The following is an 18,369-nucleotide window of genomic DNA, read 5'->3' as shown; positions in this document are numbered from 1 at the left end:
ATTCTTTCTCAAACTGAAAGTAGTTTTGTTCAGTTGTCAGTCTGAGCATATCTGTTATTTCTTTTATTGCGTCTGTGGTGAGGTTCCTGTGGGATGAGAGATTTTGTTCTATGATTTCTATTGTTTCTGTGATAGGGATGGAGGTATACATATTTTCTATATTGAATGAAATCAGTGATGCTGTGTGTGGTATCTGTATGTTCTGTGTGTTTTCTATTAGCTTTCCTGTGTTTATCACTGTTCTGTTGTTTTCTACTTTATAGTGTTTTGTAACTAACTTTTGGAGGTGTTTGGCTATGTGGTATGTTGGGGCTTTCTTGAAGTTGATAACAGCTCTCATTGGCATTCCATCTTTATGTACTTTCGGTTGACTGCGGAGTGTTGGTGCTTGTGGGTTTTTCTGTGTTATGTACTATTTCTGTTTGTCTGTGAGTGTGTGTTCATAGTGCTCTGGAATGTGGTGGGAAAAATCTGGAAATTGGCATTCATAAGAAGAAGAGCAGTTGAATGGAATGGACATTGTCTTGAAGGGAGGGTATAAGATGAACATCAACAAAAGCAAAACGAGGATAATGGAATGTAGTTGAATGAAGTCGGGTGATGCTGAGGGCATTAGATTAGGAAATGAGACACTTAAAGTAGTAAAGGAGTTTTGCTATTTGGGGAGCAAAATAACTGATGATGGTAGAAGTAGAGAGGATATAAAATGTAGATTGGCAATGGCAAGGAAAGCGTTTCTGAAGAAGAGAAATTTGTTAACATCGAGTATAGATTTAAATGTCAGGAAGTCGCTCCTGAAAGTATTTGTATGGAGTGTAGCCATGTATGGAAGTGAAACATGGACAATAAATAGTTTGGACAAGAAGAGAATAGAAGCTTTCGAAATGTGGTGCTACAGAAGAATGTTGAAGATTAGGTGGGTAGATCATGTAACTAATGAGAAGGTATTGAATAGGATTGGGGAGAAGAGAAGTTTGTGGCACAACTTGACTAGAAGAAAGGATCGGTTGGTAGGACATGTCCTGAGGCATCAAGGGATCGCAAATTTAGCATTGGAGGGCAGCGTGGAAGGTAAAAATTGTAGAGGGAGACCAAGAGATGAATACACTAAGCAGATTTAGAAGGATGTAGGTTGCAGTAGGTACTGGGATATGAAGGAGCTTGCACAGGATAGACTAGCTTGGAGAGCTGCATCAAACCAGTCTCAGGACTGAAGACCACAGCAACAACAACAACAACAATACCAAAAATGCAACAGGAGCGTAATATGTAAGAAATTGTCCACACAACCTGTAAGTACAGTTCAAAACATTACTACTTAATAGGAAATACCAACCACCAGAAATGTTTATAACCTATAGGCACAGTGACAAAAATGTAAATAGCTAATATATGTACATATTCAAGGCCACTGATGATGCCTTGCAGAAAATAAAGGAGAAACGCGTATGGCACTAAAATTGTGTTTTATTCAGTTGCTGTCAGACGGTCCATAAGTAAAAATTATCAATATACCGTAACAAAAAGAGGAGTTAAAAATGACTACATGTCAATCCCAATCAACAGAAAGGAAGACTGCTAAAAATGGGAAAGTGGAGGAAGGTCTATAAAATATGCCATAGAAACACGGAGCTCCAGAACTAAAAATTAAATAGCCTTCGCTATATTGCTATGACAGACAAAAAGTGAAATGCAGTTGACAGTCAGCAAAGCATTCACTAAAACAGCTGGTAACTCAGACAGCAAACACAAACGGGAACGTACGTGGTTAAAAATAAGGGTATTCTGTCAGGAAATGGTGGACAGTTAAAAGTTGGGCGAAATGTGCAACACTTAACAAATGGCACCACTTAACAAATGATGATGACTGAAAAGATAGTGCCCTGTAAGCAACCTGATTAAAATGATCTCCACGTGGTGAGAGGGCCGAGAGAAGGTTGTCCAAGCTGCTGGGAGAGGCTTAATGACCTGGAGCTTGTTCCCATGAAAGGAGGACCAGTGGTAATGCCAAAGTGACACCACCTGCTGATAGACCACAACACAGAGATCTTTGGACAAAATGTAAGAACTAGCGGGTTAAGGTACGTGGACCGCAGTCTTGGCAGCAGCATCAGCAGTCTTGTTTCCTGTCTGACCAACGTGACCAGGAACTCACATAAACATCACACTGGCTCCATCAAGAGTGAGCAGTGACAGCTTTTCTGGACCCGTTGCACTAAGGGATAGATGGTTTGCAGCACACAGAGGCTTTGAACGGCACTGTGAGAGTCTGAGCAGATGACGCAACTAAACGCTTGTGTTGTCGGGTGTACTGCATGGCCTGATACGGGGTGAAGAGCTCTACTGTAAATACTGAGCAGTGTTCCAGAAGCCAATACCGAAAAATGTAGGAGCCAATGACCAAAGCACACATAACACCACAGGCGGTCTGAGAGCCATCAATGTAAAGGTACTATTGCGAAGTTCCATGCGAAGGTCATGAAACTGAAGGTGATAGAGTGAGGGTGGAGTAGTGTCCTTAGGAAGTGAATGAAGGCCAAGGTCAACATGGGCCACCACACAAAGCCAAGGTGGTGAAGGGTTCACACCCACTGGGAAAGTTGCAGGGAGCATAAAGTTAAGCTACTGGAGCAAGAGCCAAAAGCGAACTCCAGGAGGTAACATAGAAGAGGGACGCGCCCCATACTGGCGGTCAAAGGAGTCATCAAGGAGGAGGCGTAAGATGGGTGGCCATGCATTGCAGATAAATGGCATGCATATCTGCTGGGGAGAAAGTTGCAGTGGTAGGATAGTGTTAGTTTGGTAGCTGCTACATACAGACTCTCAACTGGGCTAATGTAAAAGGCACCAGCAGGCAAACAGATGCCACGATGGTGGGTAGTATTGAAATGCCATAGGAGGGACAGACATGCAAATGCATAAACGAAACACCCATAGTTGAGCTTCGAATGGACAAGGGACTGATACAAACAGAGGAGGGTGGTTTGATCTGCACACAGGAAGTACCACTGAGGACACATAGAACATTGAGGGACCGCATACAGCGGGCTGCCGGATAAGTCATGTAGGAGGACCATGAAAGTTTCTTATCAAGCATGAGCCCCAGGAATTTCATAGTTTCAACAAACGGAAGAGCAACAAGCCCAAGATGTAAAGAAGGTGGAAGAAACCAATTGTGCCATCAGAAACTCATACAAACGGTTTTGTCAATGGAAAAACGAAAGCCATTGTTGATGTTCAATGAGTAAACACGATTGTAACACTGCTGAAGATGCCACTCAATGAGGCAAGTATGTGGAGAACTACAACAGATGGTAAAATCATCAACAAAAAGGGAGCCAGAGACGCCTGGTGCGAGGCAGGCCATTATAGGGTTGATGGCAATCGCAAAGGCACACCATTTTCCTGGATAAAGTTGTCTGACAAGGCAGAACCCACAAGTAACTTGAAAACTCGGTCTTTTAAAAATTTCTGAAGGAAACGGGGCAGACAGCCACAGAAGCCCTACGTGTAGAGAAAAAACGGCCACCGTCTGGGATTTCTGCAGAAAACCATTCATGACATGGGTGGACAAAGTGACAAGTATGCCAACTCCAGAACAGCACGCACAAAATCCACACTGTGCAGTCATTAGTAAATTGCAAGACTCAAGCCACCATACCAGCTGGGCATGAATCACACGTTCCATCACCTTGCAAACACAGCTGGTGAGAGAAATGGGGTGATAGCTAGAAGGAAGGTGTTTGTCCTTGCCGGCCTTGGGTATGGGAATGACAGTGGCTTCATGCCAACGTTTGGGAAATGTGCCCTCTGTCCAGATGCGGTTGTACTTATTAAGCAGAAAGTGCTTGCCCACAAGAGAAAGGTGCTGTAATAACTGAATGTGAACAGCGTCTGGCCCTGGGGCAGAGGATTGGGGTGAAGTGAGTGCATGCTATAGCTTCCTCATAATAAAGGCGGTTTGCAGCACTCATGATTCTGAGAAGCGAAGGATATCACCTGAGCCTCCTCCACTCATTTCCGATGGAGGACGGCAGGATGATAGTGGGAGGAGCTCAAAATATCCACAGAATGGTGGCCCAAGGTGTTGGAGAAAGCAATAGGGTACACGATGACATTGTCTGCTACTATCAGGGAATGGACTTTGGTCCCAGAGAGCCGTAGGATGTTGGTCCACATGATAGAAGAGGAAATGGAACTGTTAAAAGACCCAGTGAATGAACACCAGCTATCTTTTTGCTATCCTAAAGAATGCAACAACACTATGCATGCATCCGTTTATAATGAATGCAATTTGCCATCATAGCATGAAGGTTAAGAACATGGAAAGCATATCTCCGCACACGAATTGCATTGTGGCACGCCTTAGTCACCAAGGAACCGGGACATAGCGTGATAAAGAAAAGTGCAAGGAATGCAATGTTCTGTGGCGGTAAGGATAACGTTTGTAAGGTATTCCACCTCGTCATCATAATTGGGGAAATCTTGGTCGCCGAAGGTTGCCAAGGAGAAGAAAAGCCTCAAGTCAGCCTTACTAAGCTGCCATTTGGGTGTGCATGAAGGTGGAGTAGATGTCAGCAAATGGATAGCACATGGGAAATGGTTGCTCAATTATGTGTTAGAGAGAATGGACTACTCAATACGATGGGCAAGCTGGGCAGTTGCGAGGAGTACGAAAATAACATGGGTGCTCCTGTGTTAAGGTTCTGGGAGTACCCCAAGGGGAATGGGGCACATTAAAGTCACCTAGTAGCAGAAAGAGAGGTGAGGTAGTTGCCCAATAAGCTGGAGGCAGTCTAGGCTGGTGACATCGAATGACTAAGGATGCTACTATGATACTGGGTGATTTCACAACCTCAGAGTCGAATTTGAGGTCGTATGTCTGCGTGGTCATTTTCTTCATGGAGCGAGATGCAGCAAGAACAATAATGTAAGTGCCAGATGGTAGAAAACAGGATTAGCGATTAGCCAGTAACTTGTGGGCAACCGGGTAAGGTACTTTTTCCTTTACCTGGATCTACTGGACAGCCCATTCATCGAGATACGTGGGACAATCTCGAGAGGCGGCGGCATGGTTGCTGTTGCAATTGATACAGTGGGGAGAAGCGTACCCCTACCACAGGTTATACATTTGGCCGGGTGTCGACAAGACATTCGAATGTGTTTGAAACAATGGCAATGGTAGCAGTGCATTGGGTTCGGAATGTACAGTCATACTGTGATAACTTCACAGCATGCTTTGATCTTCGGTGGAAGCACCACTCTATCAAAGGTGAGAAAAATAGTGCCTGTGGGCGCTAAGGAGGCATCTACCTTTTTCATCACCTGATGGATGACAATGACATCCTGATCAGAGGGATACATTCGGATTTCGGCCTCGGTCAGACTGCTGAGCAGCCTAGTGTAAATAACACCACGGGAAGAATTCAGAGTTCTACGGACATCAACATGAATAGGATGGCGGTGGAGGAGCGAAGCAACAAGCAATTGTTGTGCTTGAGAATCAGAAGTCGTCTCCAAAAGCGAAGTGCCACTGCATAAATGAGAACAGGATTTCACAGGGCTGGCAATTGTATCTACACCTTTCTGAATTAGAAACAGAATTACCATTGCAAAGGACAGACCGTCTTCAGTATGTGAAACCACGAGGAACTGTGGTGTAGCTGGGAGAGTCATTGAATTGGGAACTTGGTTCTATTTACGTTTGGTAGATGTGGACTACAGAGATGATGACTGACTCATTGCAAGAAAATCCCCATGATTGTCAGCATACCCGATGACTTCCAACTGGGTGACCCCTTCAAAAGAGGACGCACTCGCCTTAGGTGATTGTTCACACCTCAGATCACACCTCCCGAATACCTGATGGAGGGACCAATCAACAATTTGGGAAGGTAGCAGCTCAGGCAATCACTGCTCCCTGGGCCTGGCCTGTACTGGTGGGTACATGTGAACCCTACCTGTCAACCCAGGGCTGGGAATTACGCATTACCCAGTCACCTGTTACGTATTAGACGTGTGGGCTGGCCTTCAGGAGCACAGAGGGCAGAAGAAGAATAAGAGGAGCCTCAAATGCCGAAGTGGAGGAGGGATAGCAGAAAGTGAATGAAGAAAGGAAAAAGGAATGAAAAACAGTGTGAAACTGTTCTTATGTCAGCTACAGATGATGTGGGACATTCTCAAAAACACCCCAGACGTGTTCCCCAAGGGAGGGGAAAAAGAATAGTACGAGAGTAGACATGCAGCACAGAAGGAAAAAGATGCTGCACAGTCAGGGGCCATGTGGTAGTCAAGCACAAACCCGTCAAAGAGTGTTGAGCCCCCTGGACGGTCATGAGTCATGCTTAAGTAACTCAGATGGTATGGAATTCGAATCATGGTCCGGATGTAGTTTTAATCCGCCAGGAAGTTTCATTTCAGTACACACTCCACTCCACAGTGAAAATTTCATTAGGGGAATGTGGACTTCATTCTTATCTGTTTTGTTCACTCAATTCACACACCTTCTTAATTCAAATTACAAAAATTTCTGATCACATTTGAGTTTAACATACAGGGTGTCCACAAAAGAATGGCCCAGTTTCAGTGGAATATTATAATAGTTTAATTTGAACAATCACAACAACCCATACACCAAATTGAAGATATATGAATCTAGTTTTTTCTTACAGATGTCCAATATGTGCACCTTTAGTTATATGGCTATGGCACATATCCAACCTAAAACGCAATCCTTCCCATGCTTTGGTTAACAAGTCTAGAGTAATGGAAGCAACAGCCTGTTCAATTCTGTGACTCAACTCTGGCAAATCCTTACATAGTGCCAGAATATAGACGCTCCATTGGAAAAAGTCGCAGGGTGTGAAGTCAGATGATGTGGTGGCCAGTGGAAATGAGGTCTGCCATACTGACCATTACGGCCAGTCCAGCAGTCAGTGACTTTGAGATCCAACCACTGTCATATAAAGAGATTCCAAAGGGGAGGGGTTCCATCTTGTTGCCAAATAAAAGTTTTCACATTAACCTTCCAACTGGTGAAAGAGCCATTCTTGTAACATACCCAGATAAGCCATTGGTACAGTAGCTTCAGAGAAGGAAAAAGTGTGGTCCATACAGATGATGTCAGGTAAGAGTGCAGGAAAGGTTTCATTTTGAGGAATCAATTTGATATTGTACAGGTTTATGAGCATGCTCTGTTTCCCAGGTATGAACATTATGGACATTTACCTTCCCACTTAGATGAAGAGTTGCCTCATCAATGAACACCACACAATCAATAAAGTCATCTTCCCACTGCAAAGTTATAGCTTACACCATAGCCATCTAACTTTAAAGCATGTGCTAACTCTAACCAGTATGGAGGGAGGAGTAAATGTTTTCTTGAAACCTTCCTCACTGGCGTCTACGACAACCGAAGTTCAAGACTTGCTTTTTGATCACACTTCTTAGGACTACAAAGGTAAGATGCTCTGACACTGTCTACATCTTCTTCAGCTCAGTGGATGATCCCGCACACAAGAGATCACAATTAAACTTTAAGCTAAATGCACTTTGAACTGAAATTACAGATTCACTCTTAGCAGAACACAAAGTGCTTTATGTTCAGAAGTCACCATTTTGCACATGTGGCAGTGGCACTTCATGTGGGAAAACAACAAAGTAGTACTTGAGCATGCACTTATCTAAAACTGTTTGAGTTTCTTTTTAATTACAGCCTTGAATCAACCCTCTACAATGCTTCCAGTTGATATTATTAAAATTTATACCTGAGGTATTCTTTTACGGACACCATGTAAAGTATCCACAATTATAATAGAAAAATGTGTGTGGTGTGTGTGTGTGTGTGTGTGTGTGTGTGTGTAATCTCCTCCTAAACTGTTGGACTGATTTCAACCAAACTTGGTACACATATACCTTACTGTCAGGTCACAATCACTGTGGGGATAAGAACCACTTACCTAGCAAAGGGATAGGGATGAGAGTAAAAAATAAGTGTAGCCTGCAACATGTGAATTTCCAGCCTTCTTTTATCCAGTATTAGAGAATAAGAGTACTTAGCAACTTGTAACAGAGTTCACACATAATTTCAAAACTTTACGAAAATTTTTCTCTCTGACAACACCTACAAAACATTGGAATGAAAAATGTTTCTCGCTTACTACTTTTCTGCTGTTCACGCAGTAAAAGTACTGCATGAGGCATAATTTATTACCTCTTTACTACTACCTGTATTCGTGAAACATTTTGCAGACAGTATGCACATATACCACTGAATGTAACTACAAAATCATATCATAATACGGCACACAGTTAATGAGATATGATGTCACAAACAAGTACATGGCCAGACGCTGTGTGGTGCAAGCGTGGGTGCACAGCTGTAAATAAATACCTGGGCCACACTTGGATCTACCGCTAGTTTATGTAGGGGACCTGCTGGGTTCTCTCACCCACTTTTGCCACTTGCAGTGCCTTCTAGTGTCACCTTACAAACTGAGCAGGTGCCCCTGTCCAGTATAAGATGGTTCCTGTCGTGAACTTTACAATTATATTGGTGAGCACCTACCTGCCTCTTTGTTCATCGTAGGCAGGAATCGCTGAGGAACCCAGTGAGTGGATGCGACAGTTACCTTGGTGAATCTGAAGCAAGCTGATGTATGTATCAGCCTGCTAAGTGCTGCAGTGAGTGGAATGGATTGTATCTTATCATGTACTAGAATCGCAGTTAGCCTGAAGATACCATAGCGAACAGATTTATGTCTTGGCCAGCTGAGCTCTTCAGTGGGCAGGCTAGTAGAATTTGTGCAGTATTATGAAAGTAAACATATTTTTATGTCAAAGGTTATGTTATTGTAATTCATTCGAGTGGAATAAAGGGAGGGCAGTCAGTCCTCTCATACTGTACTCATACTGTACACTCAAAAGGTAAATGGACCAATGCAAGACCAGACGCTAGCAAGTGTAGATCCTATGTTTTTTGGCCCTCTGATCTGGATGCAGTGAAACACATGCAATAGTTATGTTCGCACATGTGTTTGTTTGTTCTGATATTTGTGAATGTGTAAAAACTGAGAAATTAAGTACATCTGAGTTGCATGTGTTCTCAGTTTCATCTGTGCTGCCAAGCTTTCTAAGACCTGTTAGGGACTTTAGAAACAACAGCATTAACACCAGTGTTCAGAGGTATCTTTTTGCAGATAATGTTAATATGTCTTTAACTCCAAATACAAGGAATGCAGACACAGACAGTGACAATCATCATTTCCTGTGACATCACCTGCTTCTGTCAAAACTCCGCCAGAGTGGACGGTCCAACCACCTTCTGTGGCGTCACCTCCCACTTCTGCCAAGACACCAACATGAGACTGCACAGCCAGCCAGTGTCCGTGATGTTACTGTTGTTCCAGTTCACGTGACTGCATATTAGTAAGGGCAAGCCCCTTTGCCCTTCATCTATTTCCACATACAGATTCAGGAGGAGAAATCTGATCAAACAGGCAAGATACCATGCATGAATGGTAAGTAATAAGAAACAAACTGTTCTTACAATGTTTGTGGCATCTATGCCTTGATTGAGATGAATTTCTTCCATACAGTCTGATTGATGAAGTGAGTTCTCCATATGTGCAATTACCTTCCCAAAATGGTATTTTTATTGGCAGGAAAATTATTCCTTGCCCTCAATACATTAAAAAGAAAATTCGTGTTTTTGTGATGCTGCACGGTTGGCATTGCTGCTTTTTTGTATGAGATGTGATTTTCGCAATAACAATGTTGTAGTCTCACTGGCTCCAGCCAAATGACTTATAATCCCTGTCAAACAACCCACAAGTGAGTGGACGTGGCAATTACCTGTGAGAATATGTAGTGAGCACCTGCTTCTCAACTAGACAAGCACTGCAGTGAGTGGAATGCATTGTATCTTGCTAAAGAATTAGAATAAGAGTTACCTTGGGAGACTCTGCAGTGAGCAGATGTATGTCTCATCCTGCAAGGGCTACAGTGGGTGGAATGGATTGTATGTTGTCATGTGCTAGAGTAACAGGCATCCTGGAGGCATCATAGCATGTCGACCAGCCAAGCACTGCAGCGGGTAGGCTTCTACTGTTTATAAAGTATTACAAGAAAAATCATATTTTTATGACAAAGGTTGTGTTCTTGCAAATTCATTTGAGTGGAAAAAAGGGAGTGCAGTAAGTCCTCTTGTACCATCCACTCACAAGGCAAATATGCCAACGTAAGACCACAGGCCTGCTAGTGATTGTGTATAGGATCTTACAAGATTGGCCCCTTTTTATTTTCTTCCAACTTATAGGATTTGAAGGTCAGGGGCCAAACATAAATTTTGTAAGACAGTACGACACAATTCTCAAAAAACTCTATAAACTGGCTTAGAAGATTGGAAGATTTCTAAGCTCAGTTGCACACAAAACAGTTCCTATTCATGTGTGTATTTGTATGTGTCAAATGTGTAATGAACTGCTTCGGTAACTGTAAAGTCACTGACTCAGATCTCAATAGGAACAACTTTATTTTATTTATATATTAGCCTTTTACCTGCAGCTTTGCTCACATATGCGTGTGACACATATTGCACACATACATACATACATACATACATACATACATACATACACTATGTGATCAAAAGTATCCGGACACCCCCAAAAACATACGTTTTTCATATTAGGTGCATTGTGCTGCCACCTACTGCCAGGTACTCCATATCAGCGATCTCAGTAATCATTAGACATTTTGAGAGAGGAGAATGAGGCACTCTGCGGAACTCACGGATTTCGAATGTGGTCAAGGTGATTGGGTGTCAGTTGTGTCATATATACGTACACGAGATTTCCACCCTCCTAAACATCCCTAGGTCCACTGTTTCTGAAGTGATAGTGAAGTGGAAACATGACGGGACACGTATAGCACAAAAGCGTACAGGCCGATCTCGTCTGTTGACTGACAGAGACTGCCGACAATTGAAGAGGGTTGTAATGTGTAATAGGCAGACATCTATCCAGACCATCACACACAAATTCCAAACTGCATCAGGATCCACTGCAAGAACTATGACAGTTAGGAGGGAGGTGAGAAAACTTGGATTTCCTGTTCGAGCGGCTACTCATAAGCCGCACATCAAGCTGGAAAATGGCAAACAACGCCTTGCTTGGTATAAGGAGTGTAAACATTGGACGATTGAACAGTGGAAAAACGTCGTGTGGAGTGACGAATCATGGTACACAATGTGGTGATCTGCTGGCAGGTTGTGGGTATGGCGAATGCCCAGTGAACATCATCTGCGAGCGTGTGTAGTGCCAACAGTAAAATTCAGAGGCGGTGACGTTATTGTGTGGTCATGTTTTTCATGGAGGAGGTTGCACCCCTTGTTGTTTTGCATGGCACTATCACATCACAGGCCTACATTGATGTTTTAAGCACCTTCTTGCATCTCACTGTTGGAGAGCAATTCGGTGGCAGTGATTGCATCTTTCAACATGATCAAGCACGTGTTCGTAATGCAGAGCCTGTGGAAGAATGGTTACATAACAATAACATCCCTGTAATGGACTGGCCTGTACAGAGTCCAGACCTGAATACCTTTGGGACATTTTAGAACGCTGACTTCATGCCAGGCCTCACCAGCCGACATTGATACCTCTTCTCAGGGAAGCACTCCGTGAAGAATTGCCATTCCCCAAGAAATCCTTCCAGCACCAGACTGGACGTATGCCTGTGAGAGTGGAAGCTGTCACCAAGGCTAAGGGTGGGCCAACGCCATCTCGAATTCCAGCATTACTAATGGAGGGCGCCACGAACTTGTAAGTCATGTTGAGCCAGGTGTCCAGATACATTTGATCACATAGTGTACATACAGCCCTCCCTCCAGTTCTATCCAGGTGTTGGGATGAATTACAAATACATACATAAATACGTACATACACACATACATGCACTCAGCTTTGTGACCAGTTAATATTATGGAGGATCGTATGCAGGGCCTGATACATCAGCGGAAATGGTGTCATCAATACTGTACGGATGGATTATGTTTACTAACCACAGGAAGTTATGGGAGTGTGGTAGTCCACATTTTTGCCACTCAATGGCGTGCATCCATCAGTGCACTGGGCCAAATACATTTCCTCTTGTTATGCTTTGATAGAATACCCATGCTGTAGCATGGTGATCACTGGAAGCCTGGGTGTGCATCACCTACCATGTGATCTCAGGCCACTGAGGGTTGCATATAAAATTGATAAACAGGTCAGGGCAGCCATAATTCTTGATATATGTCAAGGCAACCTGTGTATGGTGTTACATCTGGCAGTGGCTACCAGTGTACGCAGCCAGCAGAATTACTGCTGCAGCAACATTGTCAGCATTTTCATCTTTTGCAAGTGCATCCTTAATATGTACATAGTGCTCAACATCCAAATTTCATTGGTGCTGGTGTATGTGTTGGAGACATCCATTCTCAATTTTTGCATACATACCCACCAGGAATTGTGCAGTAACTGGTGGCAGCTTAAAAGGTGGTTGGAAGATGTCATTGTGAACCAGACAGTACTAGGCTTGGATTTCCATTGCAGTCACCCTCTTTGGACTGGTCTCACTATGGAACAGATCAGCATGCAGGAGGCTGGAATGGTAACCATCATCTCTGTGGGGGAAAATGACGAGGTCCTGCAGACTATCATATAATTGGTAAAATTTGAATATTTGTGTAATACCTGTACTGCATAAGTGCAGAATAATGTCCTGTAACTAATCTGTCTGCCCCCCACCCCATGAACCATCGACCTTGCCGTTGGTGGGGGACGCTTGCTTGCCTCAGTGATACAGATGGGCGGTACCGTAGGTGCAACCACAATGGAGGGGTATCTGTTGAGAGGCCAGGCAAATGTGTGGTTCCTGAAGAGGGGCAGCAGCCTTTTCAGTAGTTGCAGGGGCAACAGTCTGGATGATTGACTGATCTGGCCCTGTAACACTAACCAAAACGGTCTTTCTGTGCTGGTACTGCGAACGGCTGAAAGCAAGGGGAAACTACAGCCGTAATTTTTCCCGAGGGCATGCAGCTTTACGGTATGGTTAAATGATGATGGCATCCTCTTGGGTAAAATATTCCAGAGGTAAAATAGTCCCCCATTCAGATCTCCGGGTGGGGACTACTCAAGAGGATGTCGTTATCAGGAGAAAGAAAACTGGCGTTCTATGGATCGGAGCGTGGAATGTCAGATCCCTTAATCGAGCAGGTAGGTCAGAAAATTTAAAAAGGGAAATGGATAGGTTAAAGTTAGATATAGTGGGGATTAATGAAGTTCGGTGACAGGAGGAACAAGACTTCTGGTCAGGTGAATACAGGGTTATAAATACAAAATCAAATATAGTAATGCAGGAGTAGGTTTAATAATGAATAAAAAAATAGGAGTGCGGGTAAGCTACTGTAAACAGCATAGTGAACACATTATTGTGGCCAAGATAAGACACAAAGCCCATGCCTACTACAGTAGTACAAGTTTATATGCCAACTAGCTCTGCAGAGGATGAAGAAATTGATGAAATGTGTGATGAGATAAAAAAATTATTCTGGTAGTGAAGGGAGACGAAAATTTAATAGCCATGGGTGACTGGAATTCGAGAGTAGGAAAATGGAGAGAAGGAAACGTAGTAGGTGAATATGGATTGGGGGTAAGAAATGAAAGAGGAAGCTGCCTGGTAGAATTTTGCACAGAGCATAACTTAATCATAGCTAACACATGGTTCAAGAATCATAAAAGAAGGCTTTATACATGGAAGAAACCTGGAGATACTGCAAGGTGTCAGATAGATTATATAATGGTAAGACAGATATTCAGGAACCAGGTTTTAAATTGTAAGATGTTTCCAGGGGCAGATGTGGACTCTGACCACAACCTGTGGTTATGAACTGTAGATTAAAACTGAAGAAACTGTGAAAAGTTGGAAATTCAAGGAGATGGGACCTGGATAAACTGACCAAACCAGAGGTTGTACAGAGTTTCAGGGAGAGCATTAGGGAACAATTGACAGGAATGAGGGAAAGAAATACAGTAGAAGAAGAATGGGTAGCTCTGAGGGGTGAAGTAGTGAAGGCAGCAGAGGATCAAGTAGGTAAAAAGATGAGGGCTGGTAGAAATCCATGGGTAACAGAAGAAATATTCAATTTAATTGTTGAAAGGAGAAAATATAAAAATGCAGTAAATGAAGCAGGCAAAAAGGAATACAAACGTCTCAAAAATGAGATTGGCAGGAAGTGCAAAATGGCTAAGCAGGGATGGCTAGAGGACAAATGTAAGGATGTAGAGGCTTATCTCATGAGGGGAAAATTAAAGAGACCTTTGGAGAAATGAAAGTCACTTGTATGAATATCAAGAGCTCAGATGGAAACCCAGTTCTAAGCAAAGAAGGGAAAGCAGGAAGGTGAAAGGAGTATATAGAGGGTCTATACAAGGGCGATGTACTTGAGGACAATATTATGGAAATGGAAGAGGATGTAGATGAAGATGATACGATACTGCATGAAGAGTTTGACAGAGCACTCAAAGATCTGAGTCGAAACAAGGACCCGGGAGTAGACAACATTCCAACGGCCTCGCGAGAGCCAGTCCTGACTAAACTCTACCATCTGGTGAGCAAGATGTATTAGACATGCAAAATACCCTCAGACTTCAAGAAGAATATAATAATTCCAATCCCAAAGAAACCAGGTGTTGACAGATGTGAAAATTACCGAACTATCAGTTTAATAAGTCATGGCTGCAAAATAATAACATGAATTTTTTACAGACGAATGGAAAAACTGGTAGAAGCCGACTTTGGGGAAGATCAGTTTGGTTTCCGTAGAAATGGTGGAACACATGAGGCAATACTACCCTACAACTTGAACTTGTCTTAGAAAATAGTTTAAGGAAAGGCAAACCTACATTTCTAGCATTTGTAGACTTAGAGAAAGCTTTTGACAATGTTGACTGGAATACTCTCTTTCAAATTCTGAAGGTGGCAGGGGTAAAATACAGGGAGCAAAAGACTATTTACAATTTGTACAGAAACCAAATGGCAGTTATAAGAGTTGAAGGGCACGAAAGGGAAGCAGTGGTTGGGAAAGGAGTGAGACAGAATTGTAGCCTCTCCTCGATGTTATTCAAGGAAACGAAAGAAAAATTTGGAGCAGGTATTAAAATCCATGGAGAAGAAATAAAAACTCTGAGGTTCGCCGATGACATTGTAATTTTGTCAGAGACAGCAAAGGACTTGGAAGAGCAGTTGAATGGAATGGACAGTGTCTTGAAAGGAGGATATAAGATGAACATCAACAGAAGCAAAACGAGGATAATGGAATGTAGTTGAATTAAGTCGGGTGATGCTGAGGGAATTAGATTAGGAATTGAGACATTTAAAGTAGTAAAGGAGTTCTGCTATTTGGGGAGCAAAATAACTGATGATGGTCGAAGTAGACAGGATATAAAATGCAGACTGGCAATGGCAAGGAAAGCTTTTCTGAAGAAGAGAAATTTGTTAACATCGAGTATAGATTTAAGTGTCAGGAAGTCGTTTCTGAAAGTACTTGTATGGAGTTAGCCATGTATGGAAGTGAAACATGGACAATAAATACTTTGGACAAGAAGAGAATAGAAGCTTTTGAAATGTGATGCTACAGAAGAATGCTGAAGATTAGATGGATACATCACATAATTGATGATGAGGTATTGAATAGAACTGGGGAGAAGAGGAGTTTGTGGCACAAGAAGAAGGGACCGGTTGGTAGGACATGTTCTGAGGCATCAAGGGATCACAAATTTAGCACTGGAGGGCAGCGTGGAGGGCAAAAATTGTGGAGGTAGACCGAGAGATGAATAAACTAAGCAGATTCAGAAGGATGTAGGTTGCAGTAAATACTGGGAGATGAAGAAGCTTGCACAGGATAGAGTAGCCTGGAGAGCTGCATCAAACCAGTCTCTGGACTGAAGACAACAACAACAACAAATCTGTAGTTGTCACTTGGCATAAGTTCTATGATAGTTTTAAATTGTGCAATTTACTGTGTGAGCATTTTTTAATGTAATAATGGCATGTAGGGGTGTGAATGTGCCTTTGCCTGACTTGTCTCACACTGTAACAGGGGCTTGTGCTCACGAGTTGGAGCGTACATCTCAGCCATTGAAGTCTTGTAGCACAGTTGTCAGCAGAGTCAAATGTTCTGTATGCAGCTGCAGTTGATTGCATCTGTAAATGACTCCATTACAGTCCTCAGCACATTTCTGCACACAAAACTTTTTTGCAGTTGGCACAGGGTGAAATCAGTGGTACAAACCTGTGCTAAGAGCCCGGTGACCTCGCAACGTGGGGCACACTCCAGGAGTAATCATTTGCTGTGATGTACTGATGGTCGTCGTCTCAAAGATGACACACTGTTGTCTGCGGAAGAACAAGAACTTGGGGAGGAGGGGGGAGGGGCGCAACTGTATGCAGCTGGTTGCCTATCTGATTGCAGATAGGGGACCTAACATGCAGGCTGCCCTGTAGACTAGACTGATAATACAGGTTGATGCCATTCCCTCACAACAAATCTGTTATGCAGGGCACCCTATATTATAGGGGCTTACAAAAATGTTGCATGTCTGTATCTCCGTGAATATTGGAGATAACTACCTTACCTTCCCCCCCCCCCCCCCCCCCCCCACACACACACACACACACACACACACACGTTGGTCCTCTTGGGACTAGGAGTTCATGTGCCAAATCTGGTCCACTGTGGTTCAAGGACCTAGGAGTTGCTCTTTGACATCCACATTCTCACAGTCTCATACGTAAAGACTAGCTGATGATAAACCTGTCTTTGCCCATGTATTCATTTTGCCAATTTTCTATCAGAAATGGAAACAAAAAATGACCTGTGTTTGAAAACGGTGGTTTCCGTGATGTAATTATGCAAGAGCAATTTCACAACTCCACTACATCAGGAATTCAGGACCACGTTTAATAAGTTTCCACCTACCTGACAACATATTAATGAGTAGCTACAGAAGTTGAAGGAAACAGGATGTTTTTGTAAAGGCAGATGAATCAGAGCATCTGTGACAGACACTTATGTGGGCACACTGGGACGAGTGTGAGCTACATTGGGCCACAGACTGGACTAGTGCCAAGTGACTAACAGTTCAGGCATCAAACATTTGTACACATGACACAGAAAACTTCAACTGTTTTTTTCTATACATATAATCATATAATACCTTATGCCAATAGAAGCATTTTTACAATCACTTGAAATTGCCTAAATCGTTTTGAATAATCCTAATGGGAAAGAATAAGCATGGGAAAAACAATTTTCCTAATGGCTTAAATGCCCACAGCAGAGCAAAGCACAGCACTTTCGTTCTTGCAGTCGGTTTTAACAGAACATCTGAAAAATATATATATATATATACTCCATTTACTTAGGAATGTTTATTAGGACATTCTCTAAAAATCTGAAGTAAGTTTGTTGGCACCGGCCAAAGATAATGTGCAACTGTCTTTTTGTTGAGCCTGTCTGCAACTCAACGTGTCATCTTTAGAGTGAGTAGCAATCTATCTTTTCCTGATACTGCTGATACAAGAGATGTCCCTAATCCAATAACTCTAGTATAATTTAAACATCTCAGCTTCTATGCCACCACTGAAAATAATTATTACATGTTATTTACTGATACAGTGTCAATATGTTTTATGAACAGCATAATGACAGTTCTAAGAGTCTTAGGGCAAATAAAATACCATAAATTGAGTTAAAAATATAATTTTTGTTGCAGAACCAATGAATAAATGGACTTTACTGATTTCTCCAGATAATTTATAAAAAAAAAGCATGAAACTGTTCATCTTAAACTTACCAACATAAAATTCAGGTATGTCAATATTATTTCTACGGCTTAGCATGTCCATTCTTTCCAGCTTTTCACGAATTTGATTTCTTTTCTTCATATCAGGATCTGGCAGAAATTCTGGGTATATCAATCTATAGTCCACACCTTCCCCAGAGCGACCTTCTAACGACTCCCTGCCTGTTGTGACAGGTTTTTCTGATTTCAAGACATCCTGAATCACTGTTACTCCAGACCGCTTTTGTTGCTGTTGAGCACCTGTGACTGTCCCATAGTCTTCATGAGTCATATGCTCCAATATAAATATAAATGAAAATGAAGAAAGACACAGAACACAGTAGTATTATATTTACTAGTAACTGTTTTATATATTTGGTAAAAAGTGAAACATCATAATGCAACAAAATAGTGTCACTCCAAAATGTGACACACACACACACACACACACACACACACACACACACACACACAAACAAACAAA

General features: G+C 42.5%; 1 protein-coding gene across 1 annotated transcript in view; it reads right to left on the bottom strand.

The window, feature by feature from the left end:
* LOC126465478 (39S ribosomal protein L19, mitochondrial) overlaps nt 1-18,369 on the bottom strand; it is an 82,588-nt gene that overhangs the window by 52,596 nt on the left and 11,623 nt on the right. The window contains exon 2 of the mRNA XM_050096309.1: nt 17,898-18,152. Coding sequence (XP_049952266.1) covers nt 17,898-18,152 — 255 coding nt within the window. The remainder of the gene's footprint in view (nt 1-17,897; nt 18,153-18,369) is intronic.

Source organism: Schistocerca serialis, chromosome 1 (genome assembly GCF_023864345.2).
Source record: "Schistocerca serialis cubense isolate TAMUIC-IGC-003099 chromosome 1, iqSchSeri2.2, whole genome shotgun sequence".
Taxonomy (NCBI): Eukaryota; Metazoa; Arthropoda; class Insecta; order Orthoptera; family Acrididae; genus Schistocerca; species Schistocerca serialis.
This window is presented reverse-complemented; position numbering and strand designations above follow the sequence as displayed.